The sequence below is a fragment of the Microtus oregoni genome, unplaced genomic scaffold (genome assembly GCF_018167655.1).
Source record: "Microtus oregoni isolate MIOR12 unplaced genomic scaffold, Mior012 000107F_ref0000227, whole genome shotgun sequence".
Taxonomy (NCBI): domain Eukaryota; kingdom Metazoa; phylum Chordata; class Mammalia; order Rodentia; family Cricetidae; genus Microtus; species Microtus oregoni.
In genome coordinates this window covers 1011312-1038134 of record NW_024544725.1, presented here as the reverse complement: position 1 = coordinate 1038134, position 26823 = coordinate 1011312, and the positions used below count along the sequence as shown (strand labels likewise).

General features: G+C 38.0%; 1 protein-coding gene across 1 annotated transcript in view; it reads left to right on the top strand.

Annotated features, from left to right (window-relative positions):
• Window positions 1-26606, top strand: part of LOC121443466 (ribosomal protein S6 kinase alpha-6-like) — a 160084-nt gene extending 133478 nt beyond the window's left edge. The window contains 5 exon segments of the mRNA XM_041645216.1: window positions 159-320; window positions 11996-12072; window positions 13673-13790; window positions 24484-24624; window positions 26481-26606. Coding sequence (XP_041501150.1) covers window positions 159-320; window positions 11996-12072; window positions 13673-13790; window positions 24484-24624; window positions 26481-26606 — 624 coding nt within the window.
• Window positions 26607-26823: the final 217 nt, after the last annotated feature.

The following is a 26823-nucleotide window of genomic DNA, read 5'->3' as shown; positions in this document are numbered from 1 at the left end:
GCAGATAGTGTAATGTCTACCTCGCAGAATACTTTTCTCGTTATTTTTGATGCCATAGGTTGGGAATAAAATGGGAAATTTTTTTTCTATAAACATATTAAATGTTTTAACAAAAAATTAGTTATACAATTATAATGCTGTTTTCTTTTATATTCAAGGTTGTTCATCGTGATCTTAAGCCCAGTAATATTTTGTACATGGATGAATCAGCCAATGCAGATTCAATTAAGATCTGTGATTTTGGGTTTGCAAAACAGCTTCGAGGAGAAAATGGACTTCTGTTAACTCCGTGCTACACTGCAAACTTTGTAGCACCTGAGGTATTCTTTAGGTTTTACTGTTTCCTGTTCATTGTCTTGCTTAAATTAAGTCTATATGATGGCAAATATGTTGGTGAACACAGGAAAAAGCAGATGCCATTTTTTATAACAATAAAGCTCTTTTAAAATTTGAATTATAATTTATAATATAAAGTCAGGTAATTACTAGCATCTAAATCAAACATATATCTTCTAATCAGAGTAGTCTGTTCTTTTAGGCTATATACTAATATAGAACTTGTATGATTTTTAAAGAGGGTTTTACTATATAGCTATTACTCACTAAAGCTGCAACACACAGCAAAGTCTTCCTTTGTCTCCTGATGGCTGGGATCACAGATGTGTGTCAATATGCCTTGCTAAGAATCATACATTTTAGGACTAAGATACATCTTTAGATTCACTTTTGATTTGTTTTTAAATAGAAACATTGTTTTTGCCTGTTAAATCATCTGTTGTTCCTTGGGAACGAAGAGTTAAGAGAAGATGAGGCTGGAAAGTTCAGGACTACAGATTGTACTTTAGGAGCTCTCTGATATTAGTACATCCTGAAGCAGTAAGACAAGATTGGTGAAGTCAATCAGGGATTGCACTGGCTACATAAATTTCTTTATAACATGTGTTTATAAGTCAGGAATTGTTTTTAACATGTTGTAGATGTTGATCATCAATGGCAGTTGTTATATACTAATCCAAATATCTAAAACTCATTTTGAAAAAAAAATGATTTTGCCAAATCAGAAAAGTATGATCAGATAATCTGAAAGTGAATTCTTATCTCATATATATTTTATATTTATATCAAATAATTGATCATTTTAAGCAGCTAATGTATGTTGTATGTAAATATATTTTAAGTTAGATGTTATGAAAATATTTTCTGAAAATGAAAATAAAAGTAACTATCGATGAACTATTCTTTTAATTTTTATGAATTTCGCTTTAGATGCGATTGGGGTATAGATACAATTTTGCTTTTATAAGCTCTTGATGATATGATTTGGTTTGTAGCAAATTAGGAATGTGTGAGTGATTTATTCTGTACTTTAATGACACTTATAATGAATATACCATTTTTACTCAATTATACTGGGTAGAAGCTATGCTTTTCAGAAATAAATCTGGGGTACATATTCCCAAAGAGGTTATTTTATTTGGACTGCCCTCATGTGTATGAGATACTACCTTGTACATAAAAAAAGTATTTCTAGGCTTTCTTTTTAATAGGTTAGGAAACCAGAATATTTGAAATGTGGTATCTTCTGCTAAATATAATCTATATAGTCACCATAAATTTTCTAAATAGTTATCTTTAATGCAAATAATAATATATTAACTACTTATTTTAATGGGAAAATTTTTAATCTTGGCTTAATTTTGTATAATTTTTCTCTTTGTTTTTTTTTTATAGAAACTTACTAGAAAAAGTTTAGGAATGAATGTGTCCCAAAAGAGCACCAAAATAATTAAAATAAATTAACACACAGTATATGCATGTTTAGATTAATTGTTAGATAAACATTTTAGGATTAATGGTTAGGCCATCATTTTAATGAATATATGTACACAGTACAATACAGTACACTGCTGCTTTTTCATCCTAGCAGACTTCCACTGCAATAAGACACTTTGTTTATTGTAATAGTGAGAATTTTTCAGGTGGGCATGTGGAGAGCACTTCTCCACAACTGGCATTTATTTGAACTATCTTTGGCTCGCACTTGTGTGTTTGGAGTGCTTTGAAATATTTTATCAAGTGCTGAAGACCCTGCCAAAAGTTAGTAATTATTTCTAAGTTCCTAGAAATGAAATACATTAGTCTTTAAATTTTCAGATTCTGTCAAAATATGCTATCAAACTACATACAAGATAGTCATTTTAAAATGGAATCATAAAGCTTGAAGTAACCATGCAAATATTTTAAGAAATAATAGAATTTATGGGGCTGTGCTTTCATAATTTAATCACATTACATAAGAGTCCTGATTTTCTAAGAAAAATCACTGGTTATTGCATTTTTATTTTATTTTATTTTTTAGGTTTTTCAAGACAGGGTTTCTCTGTAGCTTTGGAGCCTATCCTGGCACTAGCTCTTTAGACCAAGCTGGCCTTGATCTCACAGAGATCTGCCTGTCACTGCCTTCCCAGTGCTGGGATTAAAGGCGTGTGCCACCACCACCTGGCCTTGTTATTGCAATTTTAACATAGCATTAAAAAATAATGTTCACTAAGTTTTTGGATATGTTTTGCTTCAGTCATCCTTTATGTGCATTTCTTTATTCTAATCTCTCTAAAATTATCCTCAGTTATTTACTTTTATACAAGAAAATCCAAGAATATTATATTACCTGACTGATAATAAATGTGTAATTAAGTCTTAGAATGGTCTTGAATCTATTTAACTTAAAATAAATTTGAAGAATGATATATTCACAGCTTCTGATAATATAATATTGAAATTACCTTATTTTTTATGGATTGTGCTGCCATATGTTTTTTGTCAAATATTTATTAAACAGTGCAAAAGAAATTAGAATTTCTATGTGTTACTTTTTGGAGACTTGCAAATCCAAATGGTAGAGAGGGTTATAGAATTAACTATTTTAATTGTCCCAAATTTATCTTGATGCAAGTGAAAAGATACAAAATTACAGGCTGAATACTATCCTCATTCATTAATTCTACCACCATGCCTTGTTTCTCTTTTGGCTTCATGTAGTCATTATTATATGACATTGAAGACTAATTATGGAACAAAATATTTTCCTTTTATACCCACACAGAATGTGACTAAGTTTATAGGAAGTAAAAAACGAGATTTGTGTGATAAACTATAATATTATAACACTTACTGCACAGTTCCACTGTTCTCATACCTTAGAAAAATTATATAGATATTGGGCCTTTTCTTAACCCTCAGGCTTCTGGATTTAAGCAGTTTTCCTGCCTTAGCCTCCCAAGTATCTAGGACTATAGGTGCATGTCACTGTTGCTGCTATAGTAGGCAGCAGGAATATGGGAGAGTGAAGCCCTAAAATGAGATAGACTAAAGTTTCATGCAATAGCTAATTTTATTCAAAGCATCAGACTCTTTATATTCTCAGAATTAAACAAGGTCAAATGAGCAAAGGTTGCACGCGTTTAGGCTTTTGACAGTCACAATGTTTTACCTCTGTTTGGAAACATCAGTCTAAATAGTAATAGATGATAAGTTATGGGTAATCTAAAGCAAACACACTTCTATTTACTATACCTGGGAGGGGGCAAATGAAGTGTCTGTTATAGAGAAACAGAGGTTACAAGACTTTGGCCTTGTTGTCTTGGCATTATTTCTCAAGCTTTCAGAATCTCATGCAAACCACCATTTCAGGTAACTCTGTGAAGGCGCATAAAATACAAATATGAGTAGGGCAAACTAGGTAAACATGGGATGTCTAGAACTTTAAGAGGTGTTAAGAAATGAGAACATACAAGAATAAAAACACTGTGATGTAGCTTTAGGTTGCAATCATTAGAGCTTCTATAGTCCAGTCTTCCATAGCATTTCAGTTTTAAATATGTGTCCTTTATTTGTTCTAAAAAAATGTCTCATATACCCAACACTGGCCTAGAGCTACCTGATTGTAAGCATTACAAGCATGCATCACCATGCATAACCATGTGTGCTCTTATTTATAAATGTATTTATAGGAATTATAAATATATTTTAAGCAAGTTACTTATTGTTTATATCTGATAATTGTGAAAGTCATAACTATAATATTTTAGCCTTTTCTAGATGAAAAGTCCACACTGATGGTTATGTAACCTTCAGTGTTAATGAATTAATAATCTTTCTGTTGTATTTCTTATGCTTTAGCAGTGTGCTTAATTTCTTAATTTAAAAAATGATGCCCTCATTTTATCTTTTTTTAATTAAAAAAATGACATTGATATGTTTATTCTGTGTGTTTGTGCACATGAGGAGAATGTGTATGCCATGGTGTACATGTGGAAGTCAGAGGAGTCAGGACCAGGCTCAGGCCACCATTGCTAACTGTGCCATCTCACTGTCTCCTCATCCCTTTAGTTTTTCCACAAATGCTCTTGAGCTTCTTAGAACTTACATTAATTTACAGTAAAAACATTTTTGGTATTTGTTAATAATGTCCTTCAAACAAAATTATTTGTACAAATTATTATATAAATACTAATAAAGCTATTAGGAATTTATCAGAAATATCCTGCTGTTTTCACAATACCATCTTTGTGTCTCAAACTATCTCATAACACAAGTTTTCCTATTATCTTGTTTTATCTTTTTTATTACAGATTTATACCCACATTACATAGATATAAATCATTATTGGAATTTGTTGTTGTATAATGTGTAGTCCTTTTTTTTAACTTTTTTTATTGAAAAAAGGAGAAAAAAAAACAAGTTTCCACCTCCTCCCACCTTCCCATTTCCCTCCCCCTCCTCCCACACTTCTCCCCCTCCTCCCACCCTTAGCCCCCTCCCCCCACTCCTCTCCCCCTCCCTCTCCAGTCCAAAGAGCAGTCAGGGTTCCCTGCCCTGTGGGAAGTCCTAGGTCCTCCCCCCTCCGTCCATTTCTAGGAAGGTGAACATCCAAACTGGCTAGGCTCCCACAATGCAAGCACATTAGGTAGGATCAAAACCCCGTGCTATTGTCCTTGGCTTCTCATCAGCCCTCATTGTTCACCATGTTCAGAGAGTCCAGTTTTATCCCATGCTTTTTCAGTCATAGTCCAGCTGGCCTTGGTGAGCTCCCCGTAGATCAGCTCCACTGTCACAGTGGGTGGGTGCATCCCTCGTGGTCCCAACTTCTTTGCTCATGTTCTCCCTCCTTCTGCTCCTCCTTGGGACCTTGGGAGCTCAGTCCAGTGCTCCAGTGTGGGTCTCTGTCTCTATCTCCATCCATCACAAGATGAAGGTTCTATGATGATATGCAAGATATTCGTCAGTATTGCTATGGGATAGGGTCATTTCAGGTTCCCTATCCTCAGCTGCCCAAGGAACTAACTGGGGACCTTGGCTTGGGCACCTGGGAGCCCCTCTAATTCAAGTCTCTTGCCAACCCTAAGGTGGCTCCCTTAACTAAGAATTGTGCTTCCATGCTCCCCTATCCAACCTTCCTTTATCCCAATCCTCCTTTTTCCCCAAGGTCCCCCCATCCTCCCCTTCTCCCTTTTCTCTCCCCATCTCCCCTTACCCCCATCCCACCCCATCCCCAAGATCCCAATTTTCTCCCCGGCAATTTTGTCTACTTCCCATAGCCAAGACTACAACAATATGTTTTTCCTTTGGTTCACCTTCTTACTTAGCTTCTTTAGGATCACGAATTGTAGACTCCGTGACCCTTATTTATGACTAGAAACAAATTATGAGTGAGTACATCCCATATTCATCTTTTTGGGTCTGGGTTACCTCACTCAGGATAGTGTTTTCTATTTCCATCCATTTGCATGCAAATTTCGAGAAGTCATTGTTTTTTACCGCAGCGTAGTACTCTAATGTGTATATATTCCACACTTTCTTCATCCATTCTTCCATTGAAGGGCATCTAGGTTGTTTCCAGGTTCTGGCTATTACAAATAATACTGCTATGAACATAGTTGAACAAATGCTCTTGTCATATGATAGGGCATCTCTTGGGTATATTCGCAGGAGTGGTATTGCTGGGTCCAGGGGTAGGTTGATCCAGAATTTCCTGAGCAACCGAAACACAGATTTCCAAAGTGGTTGCACAAGATTGCATTCCCACAAGCAATGAATGCGGGTACCCCTTCCTCCACAGCCTCTCCAGCAAAGGCTGCCATTGAAGTTTTTTATTTTAGCCATTCTGACAGGTGTAAGATGATATCTCCAAGTTGTTTTGCTCTGCATTTCCCTGATCGCTAAGGAGGTTGAGCATGACCTTAAGTGTCTTTTGGCCATTTGAACTTCCTCTGCTGAGAATTCTCTGTTCAGTTCAGTGCCCCATTTTATAATTGGGTTAATTAGCATTTTAACGTCTAGTTTCCTGAGTTCTCTATATATTTTGGAGATCAGACCTTTGTCTGTTGCGGGGTTGGTGAAGATCTTCTCCCAGTCAGTAGGTTGCCTTTTTGTCTTGGTGACAGTGTCCTTTGCTTTACAGAAGCTTCTCAGTTTTAGTAGGTCCCATTTGTTCAATGTTGCCCTTAATGTCTGTGCTATTGGGGTTACACATAGGAAGCGATCTCCTGTGCCCATCTGTTGTAGGTTACTTCCCACTTTCTCTTCTATCAGGTTCAATGTGTTCTGACTGATAGTGAGGTCTTTAATCCATTTGGACTTGAGTTTTGTGCATGGTGATAGATATGGGTCTATTTTCATTCTACAGGTTGACATCCAGTTATGCCAGCACCATTTATTGAAGATACTTTCTTTCTTCCATTGTATACTTTTGGCTCCTTTATCAAAAATGAAGTGTTCATCGGTTTGTGGGTTAAAATTCGGGTCTTCTATACGATTCCATTGGTCGACTTCTCTGTTTTTATGCCAGTACCACACTGTTTTCATCACTGTAGCTCTGTAATAGAGTTTGAAGTCAGGGATGGTAATGCCTCCAGACAATCCTTTATTGTATAGGATTGTTTTGGCTCTCCTGGGTTTTTTGTTTTTCCATATAAAGTTGATTATTGTCCTCTCAAGATCTGTGAAGAATTTTGATGGGACCTTGATGGGGATTGCATTGAATCTATAAATAGCCTTTGGTAGAATTGCCATTTTTACTATGTTGATCCTTCCAATCCAAGAGCAAGGGAGGTCCTTCCATTTTCTGGTATACTCCTCAGTTTCTTTCTTCAATGCCTTAAAGTTCTTGTCAAATAGATCTTTCACTTCCTTGGTTAGATTTACCCCAAGATATTTTATGCTGTTTGTGGCTATCGTGAAAGGTAAGCTTCTCTGATTTCCCTCTCTGCTTCCATATCCTTTGTGTATAAGAGGGCGACTGATTTTTTGGAGTTGATCTTGTATCCTGCCACATTACTAAAGGTGTTTATCAGCTGTAAAAGTTCTTTGGTGGAGTTTTGGGGGTCGCTTATGTACACTATCATATCATCTGCAAATAATGAAAGTTTTACTTCTTCCTTTCCAATTCGAATCCCCTTGATCCCCTTATGTTGTCTTATTGCTATTGCTAAAACTTCAAGCACTATATTGAAGAGGTATGGCTAGAGTGGACAGCCTTGCCGTGTTCCTGAGTTAAGTGGGATGGCTTTGAGTTTCTCTCCGTTTAATTTGATGTTAGCTGTCGGCTTGCTGTATATAGCTTTTATTATATTTAGGTATGACCCTTGTATCCCTAATCTCTCCAATACTTTTATCCATAAAGGGATGTTGAATTTTGTTAAATGCTTTTTCAACATCTAATGAAATGATCATATGTTTTTTTTTTCTTTCAGTTTATTTATATGATGGATTACATTGATAGATTTTCGTATGTTGAACCAGCCCTGTATCCCTGTTGATGATGAAGCCTACTTGATCATAATGGATAATTTTTCTAATGTGTTCTTGGATTCGGTTTGCCAGTATTTTGTTGAGGATTTTTGCAACGATGTTCATGAGTGAGATTGGTCTATAATTCTCTTTCTTGGTTGAGTCTTTGTGTGGTTTTGGTATCAGAGTAACTGTAGCTTCATAAAAGGAATTTGGCAATTCCTCTTCTGTTTCTATATTGTGAACTACATTAAGGAGTATAGGTATTAGTTCTTCTTGGAAGTTCTGGTAGAATTCCGCATTGAAACCATCTGGTCCTGGGCTTTTTTTGGTAGGGAGGGTTTTGATAACCTCTTCTAATTCTTCGCGACTAACAGGTCTATTTAGATTGTTCACCTGGTGCTGGTTTAACTTTGGTATATGGTATATATCTAAAAAAGTGTCCATTTCCTTTACATTTTCCAGTTTTGTGGCATATAGACTTTTGTAGTAAGATCTAACGATTCTCTGAATTTCCTCTTTGTCTGTGTTTATGTCCCCCTATTCATTTCTGATCTTATTAATTTGCAAATTCTCTCTCTGCCACTTGATTAGTTTGGATAGGGGTTCATCAATCTTGTTGATTTTCTCCAGGAACCAGCTTTTTGTTTCATTGATTCTTGTATTGTTTTCTGTGTTTCTTTTTGTTGATTTCAGCCCTCAGTTTGATTATTTCCAGAATTCTACTCCTCCTAGGTGAATCTGCTTCTTTTTTTTCGAGAGCTTTTAGGTGGGCTGTTAATTCTCCAATGTGTGCTTTCTCTGTTTTATTTAAGTGGGCACTTAGTGCTATGAACTTTCCTCTCAGGACTGCTTTCATAGTGTCCCGTGAGTTTGAGTGTTGTTTCTTTATTTTCATTGAATTCAAGGAAGACTTTAATTTCTTTCTTAATTTCTTCCTTAATCCAGGTATGGTTCAGTAGTTGACTGTTCAGTTTCCATGAATTTGTAGGCTTTCTGGGGGTAGCATTGTTGTTTAATTCTAACTTTAATCCATGGTGATCTGATAAGACACAGGTGGTTACTAATATTTTTTGTAACTGTGGATGTTTGCTTTGTTACCGACTATGTGGTCGATTTTTGAGAAGGTTCCATGAGCTGCAGAGAAGAAGGTATATTCTTTCCTATTTGGGTGGAATGTTCTATCGATGTCTGTTAAGTCCATTTGCTTCATTACCTCCATTAATTCTCTTATTTTTCTGTTAGGTTTCTGTCTGATTGACCTGTCCATTGGTGAGAGAGGAGTGTTGAAGTCTCCTACTATTACTGTGTGCGGTTTGATGGCTGCCTTTAGTTTTAGTAATGTTTCTTTTTTGTACGTGGGTGCTTTTATATTAGGGGCATAGATGTTCAGGATTGAGACTTCATCCTGATGAACTGTTCCTGTTATGAATATAAAATGCCCCTCTCCATCTCTTCTGATTGATTTAAGTTTGAAGTCAACTTTGTTAGAGATATGTATGGCCACACCTGCTTGTTTCTTAGGTCCATTTGCTTGATAAGCCTTTTCCCAGCCCTTTACTCTGAGTAGGTGCCTGTCTTTGTGGTTGAGGTGTGTTTCTTGTAAACAGCAGAATGTTGGATCCTGTTTTCGTATCCAATCTCTTAGCCTGTGCCTTTTTATAGGTGAGTTGAGTCCATTGACATTAAGTGATATTAATGACCAGTGGTTGTTAACTCCGGTCATTTTTTTAGTCGTAGAGTTTGTGTGTTTCCCTTCTTTGATTTGTGTTGGTGAAGGGTCTCTAGATGTCTGAGTTATTGTGGGCATTGTTGGACTCCTTGGTTAGTGATTTTCCTTCTATTACTTTCTGTAAGGCTGGATTTGTGGCTGCGTATTGTTTAAATTATATTTATCCTGGAAAATTTTGTTTTCTCCATTTATAGTGAGCGAAAGCTTGGCTGGGTATTGTAATCTGGGCTTGCATCCATGGTCTCTCAGTTTCTGCAGTACATCTTTCCAGGACCTTCTGGCTTTCATGGTTTCCGTGGAGAAGTCACGTGTAAGTCTGATAGGTTTACCTTTATAAGTAATTTGGCCCTTTTCCTTTGCAGCTTTTAATATTCTTTCCTTATTCTGTATGCTTTGTGTTTTGATAATTATATGACAAGGGGATTTTTTTTTGATCCAGCCTATTCGGTGTTCTGTATGCTTCTTGAACCGTCATAGGTATATCTTTCTTTAGGTTGGGAAAGTTTTCTTCTATAATTTTATTTAATATATTTTCTGGACCATTGAGCTGCACTTCTTCTCCTTCTTCTACTCCTATTATTCTTAGGTTTGGTCTTTTTATTGTGTCCCATATTTCCTGAATGTTTTGTGATGAGAGTTTGTTGGACTTGCTGTTTTCTTTGATCAGTGTGTTTATTTTCTCTATGGTATCTTCAGAATCTGAGATTCTTTCTTCTAACTCCTGTATTCTGTTGGTTATGCTTGTTTCTGTAGACTCTGTTTGTTTACTTAAATTTTCCATGTCCAGCCGACCCTCTGTTTGTGTTTTCTTCTTTGCCTCCATTTCAGTTTTCAAGTCTTGAAGTGTTTCCATTTTCCGTTTGATTGTTTTTCCTTGGTTTTCTAGGGTATCATTCACTGATTTATTCAATTCTTCAAACGTTCTGTTATATTTCTCATCCATTTCTATAAGGGCGTTTTTTACATGCTGTTTAAGGGTGTCAATCACTTTCATGAAGTCAATCTTTTCTACTTCTTCTTGATCAAGGTGTTCATGTCCTCCCGTTGTGAGGTCACTGGTTTCTGGTGGCTTCATGTTGCTTTTCAGCTTGTTGGGCGAATTCTTGCCTTGGCATCTGCCCATCTCTTCTTCCAAATGCTCCCTTATGGATCTTCTTTTACCGGATCAAGTCTCCTTGCCTACCCAACGCTGACTCTCCCCAACGTTGGCTCTCCTGGTGCTGAGAGATCAGGTCTCCGTGCTGGTTGGGCAGCTGGCAAACAAAGCGCCTACCCTGCTTGGTGCAGGCAGGGCATAGAAAGAAAGGAACTCCTGCCCGCTTGGGTGCCCCGAGGATTCGGACCCAGTGATCAGACAGGCTGGGCTGGGTGATGTTATGTGCCGAAAGAGGGCGGTGGGGCCGAAGTGGGGAGGGTTCTGGATGGAAGCTGGGTTGGCTAAGGAAGAAAGAGGCAGCACCCAGGGAGTAGAGGCCCTGCAGAGAGCCCAAGAAGGATAGGGGTTCAAGGAGCCTCTGAGCTCCTGGTCCCAGGCTGGCGCTGCGGGGCCAGAAACTCACCCCAATGCTGGCTCTCCTGGCACCAAGAGATCAGGCCTCTCTGCTGGTTGGTGTAGGCAGGCCATAGAAACAAAGGAACTCCCGCCCGCTTGGGTGCCCCGAGGATTCGGACCCCTGCGTAGTCCTTTTACAAAATATTTAAACACATACAACACACACACCACACACATACCCCAATCACTAGGAAAGAGTTATCAAGCAAGATGTGATGACTCATACCTAATGTAATTCCAGCACTTGGAAGGTTGAAGCAAGAAGATTGTCACACGTTTAAGGACAGCACGGGCTATATAATAGGGAGTTCTCAGTCATGCTCGGCTTTAAAAGAAAACCCTATCTCAAAATAAGAAGCTGTTTTCATAGATATTAAAAGCACTGCCGTTTAGTAAGAATGCCTGTTCTACAGTACTAACCAGTTTAATGATGATGGGCCGGTTACTTAACATTGCCCTCAGTGTCATCTTCAGAATTGGAATAATTAATATCTACCTCATAAGAGTCAATATCAGAATGAAAAACCTCAGTGTTATTTATAGTTCCATCAAACACTTGTACATACAAGTTTTAAGTTTAGATGTTTTTTTCTTCAATTTGAAATGAGGAAGAACGAAGGCTTAGGTTTTATATCTTATAGGGTTGCTCTTTTTCCTGTCTAGTCTGTATTACATATCAGCCAATAATAATCCTAGATCATGCAGTGTTTGCTGATTTTACTTTTACCTTTGCAGGACATAAAATAATTTAAAATTTTATACTTATGTTTATATTATTAATATTTATGAAATTATTAGAATCTATACAATATTGCAGTGATATGTATGTGTATATATATATATATATATATATATATATATATATATATATATAATATGAGTTTATCGTACTAAGATTTCATACCATGAATTTTTTTTTGCAGGTTCTCACTCAACAGGGATATGATGCTGCTTGTGATATTTGGAGTTTAGGAGTCCTATTTTACACTATGTTGGCTGGGTAAGATATTTACAAACTCTTGTTATTTGAACTTGAGGGCATATCTTCATCTAGAAAGAGTACAGAAGAAAATACTGTTAGACATCCCATTAATATTTTCAAATCTATACTTTTATTTATAAAATGAGAACAATACAAAAATAGAAAAGCTTTCATATAGAATACGCTTTAGAATAAGCCTTTTATTTTTACACTGTGTGGTTAACGATTGAACTTACTAGACTATTGATTAGCTGTATATTATAATCGGAGTATGTCCACTGAGCTTGTTAATATTAAGTTAATTTTATTAAGAAAGCACTTTAATTCTCGGCAACAAATTTAGTAAGATGATTGATAAGAATGTAATACTACACATTAAACGAGAAGCATATACATACATGTCCACCATTAATAGGATGAAGATATACTCAAAATAAATATGATAATAATTAGACCATGTTAATGTTTATAATCTATAATTGGTTAAAATGATATTTTACTCTTAATAGGGAGCAACACTTTTATTTTAAAGTGAATAGTTATGGTTATATGAATTATTGTGATTTTCAAAAAGGAATGGTTAACTAGTAAATATCAGAACGTTACTTATGACATTTTAAATACTCAATTTAACTGCTGTATAAAAACATAAAATACATTAGCAACATAAATTAATGTTAATTGTTAATTGGCTGTACATAATTGCATATGTCAGAATTTTAAAAATTATAAGCTCTTTATAGAATGGTATACCATATCACATATAGTCAATATTATAGGTTTTAGACCATAGTATATAATTTCTTCCTTGCTGCTTTCAAATATTTGCTTTATGATTAAATAAGAAATTATTATATATAAGTATGTGTTTGATGTTATTTAAGCCCAATTGTTAGATGAAGGAATGAAGACTTTACTGCAAGCTGTCTCCTAATACTTTCAACCATAAATCAGCTTTCCAATTCTCAAGTATAAAGAAATTTTGGTTACATCTAATAAAGTGTTAGAAAAATAATCACTTTGGTCAAGTTAATTTTAAAATCCACCTTAAATTTATGAGTTTCTTTCAACCCATGAGTAATTTTATGTACATAATTCAGAGGCTGTGTTTTTATTACATTCTCATCAATATTAAATATAATTCGTTTTCATAGATATTAACTGAAAATTGTAACTTATTTCCACTAATTATATTCATAAAAATAAAACGTTGATGAGTAAGCTGAATTGGTACAATATATTATGATTATGTAAGAATTAAAACTTCTTCCTAGTAAATATATTGCCTTGCTGACCTTAAGCCTTTCAAAACAGAATATTTGTGCTTTATTGTGGTCTCATTATAATACTATATGTTTATATAAAAGTCCACCCTTAGTTTGCTAATCAAAGGAAGCAAAGAAGTAATCAGCAAAATTCTTTGTCAAATAATTTATTAGGATTAAATTCATTGTTTGAGATACATGATTTCATATTAATAGTAAAGGGAATTATTAAGCAATGCTCTTGCCTAATAATGATGCTTCTTTTCATATTTGTATATAGACTTTTAGCCATCACTTTCAATTATGTACAAAATGTACCTTTGTATGTTTATTAAAATCTACTTTATAAACAGCTACACTCCATTTTCCAATGGACCCAATGATACTCCTGAAGAAATACTCCTGCGTATAGGCAATGGGAAGTTCTCTTTGAGTGGTGGAAACTGGGACAATATTTCAGATGGAGCTAAGGTATAAATCATAAATATGTTCAGTTTTACTTTGTTCATATTAAATTATTAAAATCCTGAAGCTATATTCCAATGTATACTTATTGTTTGGTTTCCTTATGATGTCATGTCAGTTTTTATTTATTTAATTTTCTTATAATGAGATTATAATTACTTTATTTTCTCTTTCTTATGTCCAAATCCTGTCATATAACATACTTTTCTCTTTTAAATTTATGGCCTCATTTTCTTTAATTGTTTGTGTGTGAAAATCAGCCTGCCCAATCGGTATAATGCCACCTTTGTGTATGTTTTCAGGACTGAACATCTGGGATAACCAATTGGTGTGCGCGTCTCTAGGAAAGACTAATTTTTCTTGCTCAAAGCATTTCTCTGTTGCCTGGGTATAGGGTTAAGTTTTTTTAAGCTTTTTTTTCTTTGCATGTCTATTGAGGTCATTCAGTTCAGGACATTATTAGGGAGCTGTATTGGTGGGATTTTATGGTTAAAGCATTTGTCATACATCACATATACCAAATGAAGTTGAATAGAAATATGTGATCAAAATTGAAAGCTTATATATTATTACTATGTATAGCGGGTACGTTTACCATCTGAGTGTTGTGAAGTGAATAGAAAATTTGCTGTATTTTGGTATTCATGTCGGTTATAAAGCTTTTATTACAAGTATATATAGATGAAAGAAATTTTAGGGTTTCAGTTTAGATGAATTTATTAATTATGTTGACCATTGTTTCAGTATATTATCAAAGTATAAATGCCCTGCTATAGTATAAGTATAAATAACTATATATTAATATAATAACTATATTATACATGAATGTTTTTTGTCATAGTCAAGTATAATTTTTCAAAAACTGGCCAGTAATATCATAAAAGTAGTCATATGTAAGTGACAAATTATTCGAATCTTCCCATTTTTCTTTTAGCCATCAAAATATTTAGTGAATATTGCTTAAGATAATGATACTTTTGATCTCCCATCCTCTGCTTATCATTCTATCAAGGAGAACTTTCTTTTTTTTTGAGGGATGATTTAAAATAAATAAGATAAATTCCTTTTCAAACAAGTTTAGTTTTTTTTTAAAGTAGCAAACTATTTGCATTTTGTTGTGAATACATTTGTTAGTAAAAAACTAATCACCATTCTGATACTGTCTTTATTAGGAAGAAATTATAATAAAAGTCTGGTATGGATTTATGTCTAAGTCATGATTACTTCATGTATATATTGAGCTATATATCAGTAGAATACATGTTTGTGTTAAAAATCAGTACTTTCTTTTTTTTATTTTTTAAATTTATTTATTTATTAAGGATTTCTGCCTCGTCCCCACAACCGCTTCCCATTTCCCTCCCCCTCCCCCGATCAAGTCCCCCCCCCTCATCTGCTCGAAGAGCAATCAGGGTTCCCTGACCTGTGGGAAGCCCAAGGACTGCCCACCTCTATCCAGGTCTCATAAGGTGAGCATTCAAACTGCCTAGGCTCCCACAAAGCCAGTACGTGCAGTAGGATCAAAAACCCACTGCAATTGTTCTTGAATTCTCAGTATTCCTCATTGTCCGCTATGTTCAGCTAGTCCGGATTTATCCCATGCTTTTTCAGACCTAGGCCAGCTGGCCTTGGTGAGATCCCGTAAAAGGCTAATCAACCCAATTATAAAATGGGGCACTGATCTGAACAGAGAATTCTCAACAGAAGAACTTCAAATGGCCAAAAGACACTTAAGGTCATGCTCAACTTCCTTAGCGATCAGGGAAATGCAAATCAAGACAACTTTAAGATACCACCTTACACCTGTCAGAATGGCTAAAATAAAAAACACCAATGATAGCCTTTGCTGGAGAGGTTGTGGAGAAAGGGGTACACTCACCCATTGCTGGTGGGAATGCAAACTTGTGCAACCACTCTGGAAAGCAGTGTTTCGGTTTCTCAGGAAATTCGGGATCAACCTACCCCTGGATCCAGCAATACCACTCTTGGGAATATACCCAAGAGAGGCCCTATCATACAACAAAACTATGTGCTCAACTATGTTCATGGCAGCATTGTTTGTAATAGCCAGAACCTGGAAACAACCTAGATGCCCTTCAACGGAAGAATGGATGAAGAAAGTATGGAATATATACATATTAGAGTATTACTCAGCAGTAAAAAACAAGGACTTCTTGAATTTTGCATACAAATGGATGGAAATAGAAAACACTATCCTGAGTGAAAAATCAGTACTTTCTATATAAATGAACTCCTTTTTGTGTTAAGGCACTTGGAAACCATTTATGAAGTACGTGTTGGTTTTGGCATAAAACACAGTTTACTTGGCACAGCCTTGATTTATAGCTTTTACTCATGTGTAGTGATTCAAGTCTCAAATTATTATAGCTTATCTTCATATCACATTTCATTATGAAATTGAATTTTTTCTTTAGAAATATAACATTTTACTTTCTCATAAATGCTATAACTTAATGCTACCAACGTTGAATGCGTGCTATATTTATGTGATAGTTATTACCCTGGGTTTGCTCCCCAATACCTCATTAAACTGAACATGATGATGACACATGCCTCTATTTTCACAGCACCAGGTAGGTAGAAGCAAGAGAGTCAGAAGTTGCAGGTCATCTTGTTCAGGGATGACTTTGGTATATGGAAGTTCAAGGTTAGCATAGGGTGAATGAGAATCTACTTCTAAAAATGAAACAAAGAAACAAAAATATAAAGCTGTAGTAATTATTTAAAATTCAAGTATCATTTTTTTAGTGTTGATAGAGGAAGGATGAAAGGTCATGTAGAATAGCAATTAAGACATAGGATGGTGCATAGATTGCATAGCCTGACTTTATGACTTACTAAGTTTATGACTTTCAGACTGTTACCTAACCTATTTGTATCTCGGTTACCATATCAAAAAGTGATGTTAGTAATACCTACCTCAAAGTTGTTACAAAGATTAAACACCTCATATATGTTATTTTAGTATTCTGGGTATTTTAAAATAGGTTGCATATGTGATACATAGTAAGTGTTCAAGTATTTGGAGGTAATATGATTGTAGTTTGCTATATGGCAGGTAATCAGCAACTGAGACCCTTCTGAGTAAAATTTATGACAGTACATTTCAATTTTTGCAGACATGCACCTCCTTATATTATCCTTCATTGCTTCATTTATGTCACTATTTATACACTTTGCCATACTTATTTTATATTTGTATTTAAATGATACATAAGCCATAAAACTTGTTCATATTAATAATATAACTTACACTGCATTAATATGTATACATTGTGTAATGTTTAAAGTAGGTTAACATATGTACCTCCTCAAACACTTATTTCTTTAAAATGAAACATTGAAGAATTCTCTGTTCTAGGTGTTTGTTTTTATCTCTAGTCACACTTCTCTGTGGTAGCATACCAGAAATTCTTAATGCTATCCAATGGTAACTGATCAAAATTACCCATCTACCCTCCCCACATTTTACTCTCATTTCTATGAGATTGACTGCATTAACATTCCACATACTGAGTGAAATCATGTCATAATTGTGTTGCTATGCCTGGCTTGTTTCACTAACATATTGATCTCCAGTTCTATCCATGTTGTCACAAATTACAGAATTTCATTCTGTTGTGACTGAATGGTATTCTATCTTGTACATATATAAACTCATATACATAGATACACAAAATATTCACTCATGCACTACCATGAATTATAATTATAGGTTTGGCATTTCTTTATCCGTTTAAGGGTTGGTGGACAGATGAGTTGTTTTTATCTTGTGGCTGTTGTCAATAGTGCTGTTGTGAATATTGTAATACAGATAGCTTTATGATATACTGATTTTAATTCATTTTGTTATATGTGTAGTAATAGGCTTGCTGAAAAAAATAAGAGTTACTTATTAATTTTTGATTCACTATTTAAGTCTGTTTTATTGAAATGTTCATTATCTTTTATTTTCATATACTCATTTTATATGCTACTAGGTTTTATAAAGACTTTATGCAAATATATAATATATATGGATCATATGCCCTCAAACCCACTCTTCATTTTGCATCTATCATATTCAATATTCAATTTCTGTTTATTTTTGCACAATTTTTGTATTCCACATTGGTTTTTTTGATTATCTAAAGCTTTGAAATATTTTTAACAGATTATGTTTTTTCTTTTCCTTTTTATAAAAAATAGGGTCAAACAGTGCTGGTCCCAAACTTAACATATATCCTAAGTTTGCCTTTAACTTGTTGTGATCCTCCTGGCTCAGCCTACTGAGTTGCGAGAATACAAGGGTATTAATCTTTTATCTATTGTTATTATCTATCATCTTAGTTTCATTGTTCTGGGTAATAAAAATTGTACAAATGATGTCTTTCTCTATTAAGAAATTCTTGTTGAGGTGATTTTACTTCTTTCCTAAAAGTAAGGATAGTTTACTCAAATGGTTACATACATGCTTTGGTGTATGTAAAATTGTATGTTACTATTAAGTTATATTCTATCACAGTTATAATTATAAGAAATATCAAATATTCATTGTTAATTTGATGAAGACTTATGATGACTGGACCATTATTATAACAATAGTTGCTGACATGAGGTTTATATTCTACTGTCATCAGCATATAATGCAGAAAGCCCTTACTTATTGAATGGATTAGCTAACTGCATGACAGCCTCCCCTTTATGTTTTATCTGAATATGCAAACCATTACATCTTGGGGTTCTAGCTTTCTAGCAAAGTTCTGTAGCTTTTTTTCTTGCTCATTTAAAACATTCCCATTGTCCTGCTATCTTAAATGTTCGTTTCCTCTTTTCTTACTAACAAAATCCCAGTTCTAGAAACTTGGTGAAAGACCCTAATTTCTAAGGTTCAGGGAACGATCCCCCAGACTCAATAAGCCAAGCCAATGGATGCAAACAGCAAGAGGACTTTTTATTGTTGAAGGCACCTAACAGGTGACTCAGTTCTCTCATGAGACTGAGCCCCCCCCACCCCCCGTGTATTTTTTCAGCAAGTATTTATAGGGTCTCGGGGTTACATACTAGGGAAGCATAACAACAGCAACATCATTGGTCAATTCAAATTATCATATGGGGTGGGTCAACATCAGGACAAAAACATGTCTAGATCAAGCCAGTTTCAGCCAGTTTCTGCCCCCTCAGGTTTTGATAGATTACACAAAGGACTGGGTGTTTTTCCTTTTTGGCAGGTGCAACTGGTCTCAAGACTGCTTCTGCTGCCCACAGATATCCTGTTTTGCCCTGGCCTAGTTGATCATAAAAACATCTTAAGTTGGAGACTAGGGTTAGGGTCTTTCATTCCCTCCCTTTTTCTTTATCATGGATTAAATCTTTATGTCCATTGGTCCTGATCCTTAGCTAGATTAGACTCTGAATCTGTTTTTCTCAGCATTTGATATTGCTGGGCCAGAACCATGAAAAGGTCAGATATATATAGAGAGAGGTTAAAATTAAGAGCGAACAAATCTTATCTTTAGAGGGTTTTGAGAGCGTTGAAGTTTGCATGGGGATTCTGGGTCAGGGGTGCCAGTGAGATGCTCTAGTCGGGCTGCTTTGACATGTGAAACGTGGATCCAGGCAGCAATTCCGTCCACCTTCGGTGCTGTCAAACGGCGGTGTATGGCCCTTTCCACTGTGGCTCCAAAGTCTTGGTCTGATGTCTCCGGACTCAAATGCTATCTTGTAGGGGTGTGGGACAACAGGCGACTGGTCTGAGTCCCGGTAGACAGCTGCCAGGGGCTTCCAAATTTCCTGTTGTACCAACTGGAGAGCTTGCAAGTGAGCCTGCAGGGCAGTCAGCCTGCTGGTATGATCAGCAATATCAGAGTCAAAGAAGGCAATGTTTGGAGGAGGGCCTCCGTACAGGATTTCAAAAGGAGTTAATCCATGTGATCCCAGGGTGTTCCTGGCTCGATACAATGCCAGGGGTAGGAGCTGTACCCAGTCCTTAGCGCCAGTCTCAAGCATCAATTTAAAACCTCCTTAATTGTTCTATTCATTCTTTCTACCTGTCCTGAGCTCTGGGGCCTATAGGCACAATGCAATTTCCAATCAATCCCCAGTAACTTGGCCACTAATTGACTTACCTGGGAGACAAAGGCAGGACTATTATCAGTCCCAAGTACCTAGGGTAGTCCATACCGTGGGAAGATTTCTTCCAAGAGCTTCTTGACAACGGTCTGTGCAGTTTCCTTTTTGGTAGGAAAAGCTTCGACCCATCCAGAAAAGGTGTCTATAAAAACTAACAGATACCGATAACCATACATGCCAGGTTTAACTTCAGTAAAATCTATTTCCCAATGGATCCCAGGCCTATGCCCCCTGAGTCTGAGTCCAGGCGGCCTGTTTGTTTTGCCAGCATTTACTTGGGCACAGACTTTACAATTGCTGACGATTTGCTGTATCAGGGTTTCTTTCTTGGATATATAGCTACCCATTTCCTGTCTGCTGAGCAGGGTGTTCATCTTTTTGGTGCTCAGGTGGGTCAGTTTATGCAAGGAGGAAATTAGCTCTCTGGCTACATGTACAGGCATTACTGTCTTTCCTTGGAATATCCATCGTTGTCTCTTATGATCATAGTCTGCCCCCAATTTCTGGACTATATCCAGATCTTTATCGGCATAGTCAATGAGTCCAGGTATTTTTCCGGGCCTTCCTGTTCAGTCAATACTGTTACCGACAAGTGCTGAGGGTCTAGGGCCGCCTGCTTGGCCATTTCATCTGCCAGGCGGTTTCCTTTAGCTATTTCAGTCTCCCCTTTCTGATGTCCAGGGCAATGTATAATGCTTAGTCTCTTAGGGAGAAATAAGGCTTTAAGCAGGGCCAAGATTTCAGCCTTGTTTTTAATGTCCTTTCCTTCTGAGGTTAGAAGACCCCTTCTCCCATATATTTCCCCATGAATATGAGCGGTGGCAAAGCATAGCGGCTATTGGTATAGACATTGAGTACCTTATCTTCTGCCAGCTGTAAGCTTGGGTAAGCGCGACGAGCTCTACCCGCTGAGCTGAAGTTCCAGGTGGCAGGGTGCTGGCCCAGATTACCTGCTTTCTGTCCATTATTGCTGCTCTGGCCTTTCTTTCTCTGTTGAGCAGGTAACTTCTTCCATCCGTGTACCAGGTTAAGTCGGCCCCTTTCAGGGGTTGGTCTGTTAGGTCCAGCCGGGTTCCATGCATTTCTGCAAGGATTTGTTGGCAGTCATGAGGGGTTTGCCCCTCCGGAGTGGAGCAACGTGGCAGGATTCAGGATTACTGCTGGGCCGAAGTGGACCTTGTCTGCATCCAGCAGGAGTAACTGATAATGAGTCATTTGGGCATTGGAGAGCCAGCAGTTTGGTGGCTGGCAAATGAGTGACTCAATCACATGAGAGGCTAAAATGGTGAGGGGCTGTCCCAAGGTCCGTTTTCCAGCGTCTTTTATGCAACAAGAGATCACAGTGCTGAGTCAGTGTGACAGCCAATATGTAACCAAACATTATGGATCCTGTGTGAAGGACACCAAACCATGGATAATAATGGAATATCTTGGTGGACGCTCTGCCCTGGATCTATTAGAACCTGGCCGTTTAGATGAAATTAAGATTGCTACCATATTATGAGAAATTTTGAAAGGACTTGATTATCTACATTCAGAGAAGAAAATCCACAGAGATATTAAAGCGGCCAATGTTCTGCTCTAGTTAAGACTGAATGTTGGGCTCCGGTGTCTACTAGGAAGGTTACTGGTTGCCCCCCTACTTTCAGGGTTATCCAGGGTCAGGGGGGAGCTGCTGGACCTGACTGGCCTAGTCTTTATCTAGGGCCAGCAATTGGGCCGGCTATTTCCTGGGATTTCTGGGTCTCTTGGGACAGTCTTTAATCCAATGTCCTTTCTCTTTGCAGTAGGCACATTGGTTGCGGTCTACTCCTGGCCTCCTTCTGTCTCCCATCCTATCTGGACTCCCTGCTTCTGGCTTAGTCTGGTTAGCTACAGTGGCCAAGATCTTGCTTACTTCCCTAGTTCGTTTCTTGTCTCTCCTGTCCTCGCATTCTTCCATTTGCTTTCTAAGCCTGTCATCTCTCTCTTCCTGCAACCTACGTAATCTTTCTTCTTTTTCTTCTGGTGTCTCTTTTCTGTTAAATATATTTTCTGCCTCTTTCATAAGATCCTGGAGAGTATAATCCTGCAAGCCCTCCAGTCTCTGTAACTTATTTCTAATATCTGGAGCAGATTGCCAGATGAAAGCCATGGAAACATTGCCCTGTTGATCCGGACTCATTGGATCATAAGGGGTGTACATACGGTAGACTTCCATTAGCCGCTCTAGGAAGGCAGCTGGAGTCTCTTCTGAACCCTGTGTTACCTGGGCCAAATTGGTAGGTCGGCGCCCTGCGCCACAGAGGCCCGCAATGAGAAGCTAGCAGTAGAGGCGAAGACGCTCCCTTCCTGCAGCTGTGTTGAAGTCCTAGTCAGGACAATTCAGGGGAAAGGCGGTATCAATCTCATTGGGGAGTTGGGTTGGGGCCCCGTCAGCCCCTGGAACTTTCTTGCTTGCCTCGAGGAAAACGCGCTGTTTTTCCTCTGAGGTCAGTAGAGCCTGCAAGAGTTGTTGGCAGCCATCCCAAGTGGGTTGATGGGTTATGAGAATAGACTATTAGGGCCGTGAGGGCAACAGGGTCCTTCGAAAAGGACGAGTTATGGGTCTTCCAATTGTACAAATCGGAAACAAAGAATGGCCAGTATTGAACCTGGCCGTTTCCCCCCTGCTGGAGGGGAAACGCCTGGGAGACAGGCTCCTGAGGCTCGTGGTGTCCTCTGAGGCGGCAGTTCCCCTCCTGTCACCCCAGCTGGAGTGGTGCTGTCTGGGGCAGTTTCATCTCCTGGTTCCTCAACTTCATATTCATAATGTCCTTCATCCCCCACCGGGGCTGGTGGAGGCTGATATGGTGGGGGGTCCTCTCTTAGGAGGTCTATGAGTGGTCCCCCCAAGGGAGGGAGGACCGGCTTGGGGATTGTGGGCTTGGGCTTATGTTTCTCCAGAATAGGATAAAGGCGGGTAGGTTGGGGTTTGAGGGAGGCATAGAGACTGGGGGTAGGTTGCAAAGGGGTGAAGGAGGAAGGAGATTGAGGAGCGGAGGGCTGCGGGGAGACGAAGGGGAAGACCCAAGCAGGTGGGTCCCGAGCCAAAGATTCCCAGGTGATGATATAGGGAATCTGATCCGGGCATCCTTGGGGTCCTGAGCTGAAGACACGCTCCTTAATCTACAAGATAACATCCAAGTTAAAGGTACCATCCTTTGGCCAGATGGAATTAAGAGTCGGCCATTCGGAGGTACAAAGGAGCCGCCATTTCTTCTTGACATCCACCCCCTGGCCTTTGGCCCAGAGCTGGACGTCTTTCCAGTGCCCTACAGTCAAACTTAAGGAGGTGGTTAGATTTTTGTCCCATATTGGGCTTTTCTTCCTAATAGATCAAGACAAAAACTATACAGACAAAACAGACAGACAGCAGCCCAGAAGCCACGTGGCACAGATTTGGCATAAAACTGAAAGCAAATGTTCAGATGGAGAAGGCGAGACTACAACTCCCCTACTCTCTAGTAGAGTGGCCTGTTCATTCTCAGAAACAAATTGGACCCCCAAAAATCGGGCCCCAGGAATGCCCAGAACGCGGAACGTCTCCCAGGGTGGCTAAAGAGGAGTACAGAACCCGTCAGCTCCCTCCTTTGCTTAGCCTACAGTGCATTTGTACATACAAATGACTTACAGAAACACCTAACGAATCACACAACGGATGGACAGTTACCTCCCAATTGGCACTGTGGGTTATCAAGTAGGGGAATCTTGATGGAACCGCCAAGATGAAAGACTCTAATTTCTAGGGCTCAGGGAAGGATCCCCCAGACTCAATAAGCCACGCCAGTGGATGCAAACAGCAAGAGGATTTTTTATTGTCAAAGGCGCCTACAGGTGACTCAGTACTCTCATGAGACTGATCCCCCCTGTGTATTTTTTCAGCAAGTATTTATCAGGTCTCAAGGTTACATACTGGGGAAGCATAGCAACAGCAACACCATTGGTCAATTCAAATTAACATATGGGTTGGGTCAACATCAGGACAAAAACATGTCTAGATCAAGCCAGTTTCAGCCAGTTTCTGCCCCCTCAGGTTTTGATAGATTACACAAAGGACTGGGTGTTTTTCCTTTTTGGCAGGTGCAACTTGTCTCTAGACTGCTTCTGCCACCCACAGATATCCTGTTTTGCCCTGGCCTAGTTGATCATAAAAACATCTTAAGTTGGAGACTAGGGTTGGGGGTCTTTTATTGGTATACATGGATTTACAAAATAAAAACTTTACCACATAATGAAAAATCTGATTCATGATTATTTTTTGTCTTTAGATTTTTTTGAGAATTTCATATATGAGCACTGCATCTATATCGTTCTTGCCCCTCCCTTCTCTCCATCTTTCCCTTTCAAATTTGTGACTTTAAAATATATATATACACACACGCGCGCGCGCACACACACACACACACACACACACTGAAAGCTAACCATTCAGAGTACATATACTGTTTTTTCATAAGTATTGATAAAGCATTTTAATTACTGATACTTTCATATTTTGAAGGAATGTGAATTACGTATTTTCATGTAAATTTCTGTATCCATTTAGGATTTGCTTTCTCATATGCTTCATATGGACCCACGTCAGCGTTATACTGCTGAACAAGTATTAAAACACTCTTGGATAACCCAGAGAGAACATTTGCCGAGGGATCAGCCAAAGACAAATGATGCATCACATGTTGTTACGGTAAAATGAACACACAACTAATGTGTATCTCATGTTACCCATTGATGTATAAAATATCTTTATTTCTTGAAGATAGATTTTTTTAACTGAGTGTTATTTATTTTAAAATTAAAACTCACTCTTTTCACATTTTTTTATTTTTTATTGAAAATTTCCACCTCCTTTCCTCCTCCTATTTCCCTCCCCTCCCCCCAACGCCCCTCCCCCTGCTTCTCCAGTCCAAGGAGCAGTCAGGGTTCCCTACCCTATAGGAAGTCCAAGGTCCTCTCTATTTCCCCCAGGTCCAGGAAGGTGAGCATCCAAACAGACTAGGCTCCCACAAAGCCCGTCAAGTAGAATCAAAACCCAGTGCCATTGTCCTTGGCTTCTCCATCAGCCTCCACCGTCAGCCACATTCAGAGAGTCCGGTTTGATCACATGCTCCATCAGTTCCAGTCCAACTGGACTTGGTGATCTCCCATTAGATCAGTACTGCCATCTCAGTGGGTGGACGCACCCCTCACTGTCCTGACTTCCTTGCTCATGTTCTCCCTCCTTTTGCTCTTCATATGGACCTTGGGAGCTCAGTCCAGTGCTCCAATGTAGGTCTCTGTCTCTATCTCCATCTATCACCAGATGAAGGTTCTATGGTGATATGCAAGATATTCATCAGTGTGGCTATAGAATAAGGCCAGTTCAGACACCCTCTCCTCTGCTGCCCAAGGGACAAGCTGGGGACATCTCCTTGGACACCTGGGAACCCCTCTAGAGTCAAGTCTCTTGCCAACCCTAAAATGGCTCCCTTAATTAAGATATCTTCTTCCCTGCTCCCATATCCACTTTTCCTCCATCCCAACCATCCCATTCCCTCAAGCTCTCCCCATCCTCCCCTTCTCCCTTCACTCTCCCCATCTCCCCTTATCCCCATCCCACCCTTACCCCTGTGCTCCCAACCCCTGTCCGGAAATCTTGTCCACTTCCAATATCCAGGAGGATAACTATATGTTATTCTTTGGGTTCACCTTCTTATTTAGCTTCTCTAGGATCACGAATTACAGGCTCAATGTCCTTTATTTATGGCTAGTATCCACTTATGAGTGAGTACATACCATATTCATCTCTTTGGGTCTGGGTTACCTCACTCAGGATAGTGTTTTCTATTTCCATCCATTTGCATGCAAAATTCAAGATGTCATTGTTTTTTACCGCTGAGTAGAATTCTAATGTGTATATGTGCCACTCCTTCTTTATCCACTCTTCTATTGAGGGGCACCTAAGTTGTTTCCAGGTTCTGGCTATTACAAATAGTGAACTCTTAATGCTTTTTACTACGTCTTTTCTAATAAAATTATCTTTTAGCTTATATAAATTTCCCAAAATAAATGGAGTTCGTGATGATTTTTTCTTACATGCATATGTTGTATTTTGATCCTACTTACTCTTTAATGCCCTCTGAGAATCCCTTTCTCCCATCCACCTTGCCTTGTTCTCCCCCAGTTACAGTGTTAGTACCAATAGTCCCTTTGTCTTTTCAAGGCCTAGATACCACATATTGGGAAAAGTGTGTAGCATTTACTCTTAGATTCTACATTATTTTGTTTAACTTGACTGTTTTCAACTCTACCCATTTTATTTGCAAATGATATTTTGTTCTTTTTTATGGCTAAATAAAATTTCTACTATATAATTATTTCAAACCATATGTATGTATGTATGTATGTGCAACTTAGCTGTTTCTGGTTCTTTAACTTGGCCCCTTACTATAGCAGCATTGTAAAAGGGAAAATTTCATAAGTAGAGGTCTTGTGGTGTATTATTAAATACTTTTTTCCTACAGAGATTGTTACTGAACTTGTAATGTTTTGTCATTATTTTAGGAAGCAATGGTTGCAACATATTCTGCCTTGACTCCCAAGTCTTTCCAACCAATTCTAGAGCCTGTTGCTGCTTCAAGTTTAGCTCAGAGACGGAGCATGAAAAAGCGAACATCCACTGGCTTGTAAGATTCATACTATTCCTCAGCTAACTGGATGAAGAGAAAATTAAATGTGTTGTGGGTTGGGTTGGTTTGGTTTGGTTTTTGCCTAATCTTATATCAAGGGTATTTTTTTTCCTGCCACATTACTTAAATATTCTATATAAGCCTCTCTTTTGGGGGTTGGAATTTTAAACAAACATACATAGGTCCATAATATTCATACTGTGTCATTTTGCAGTAGT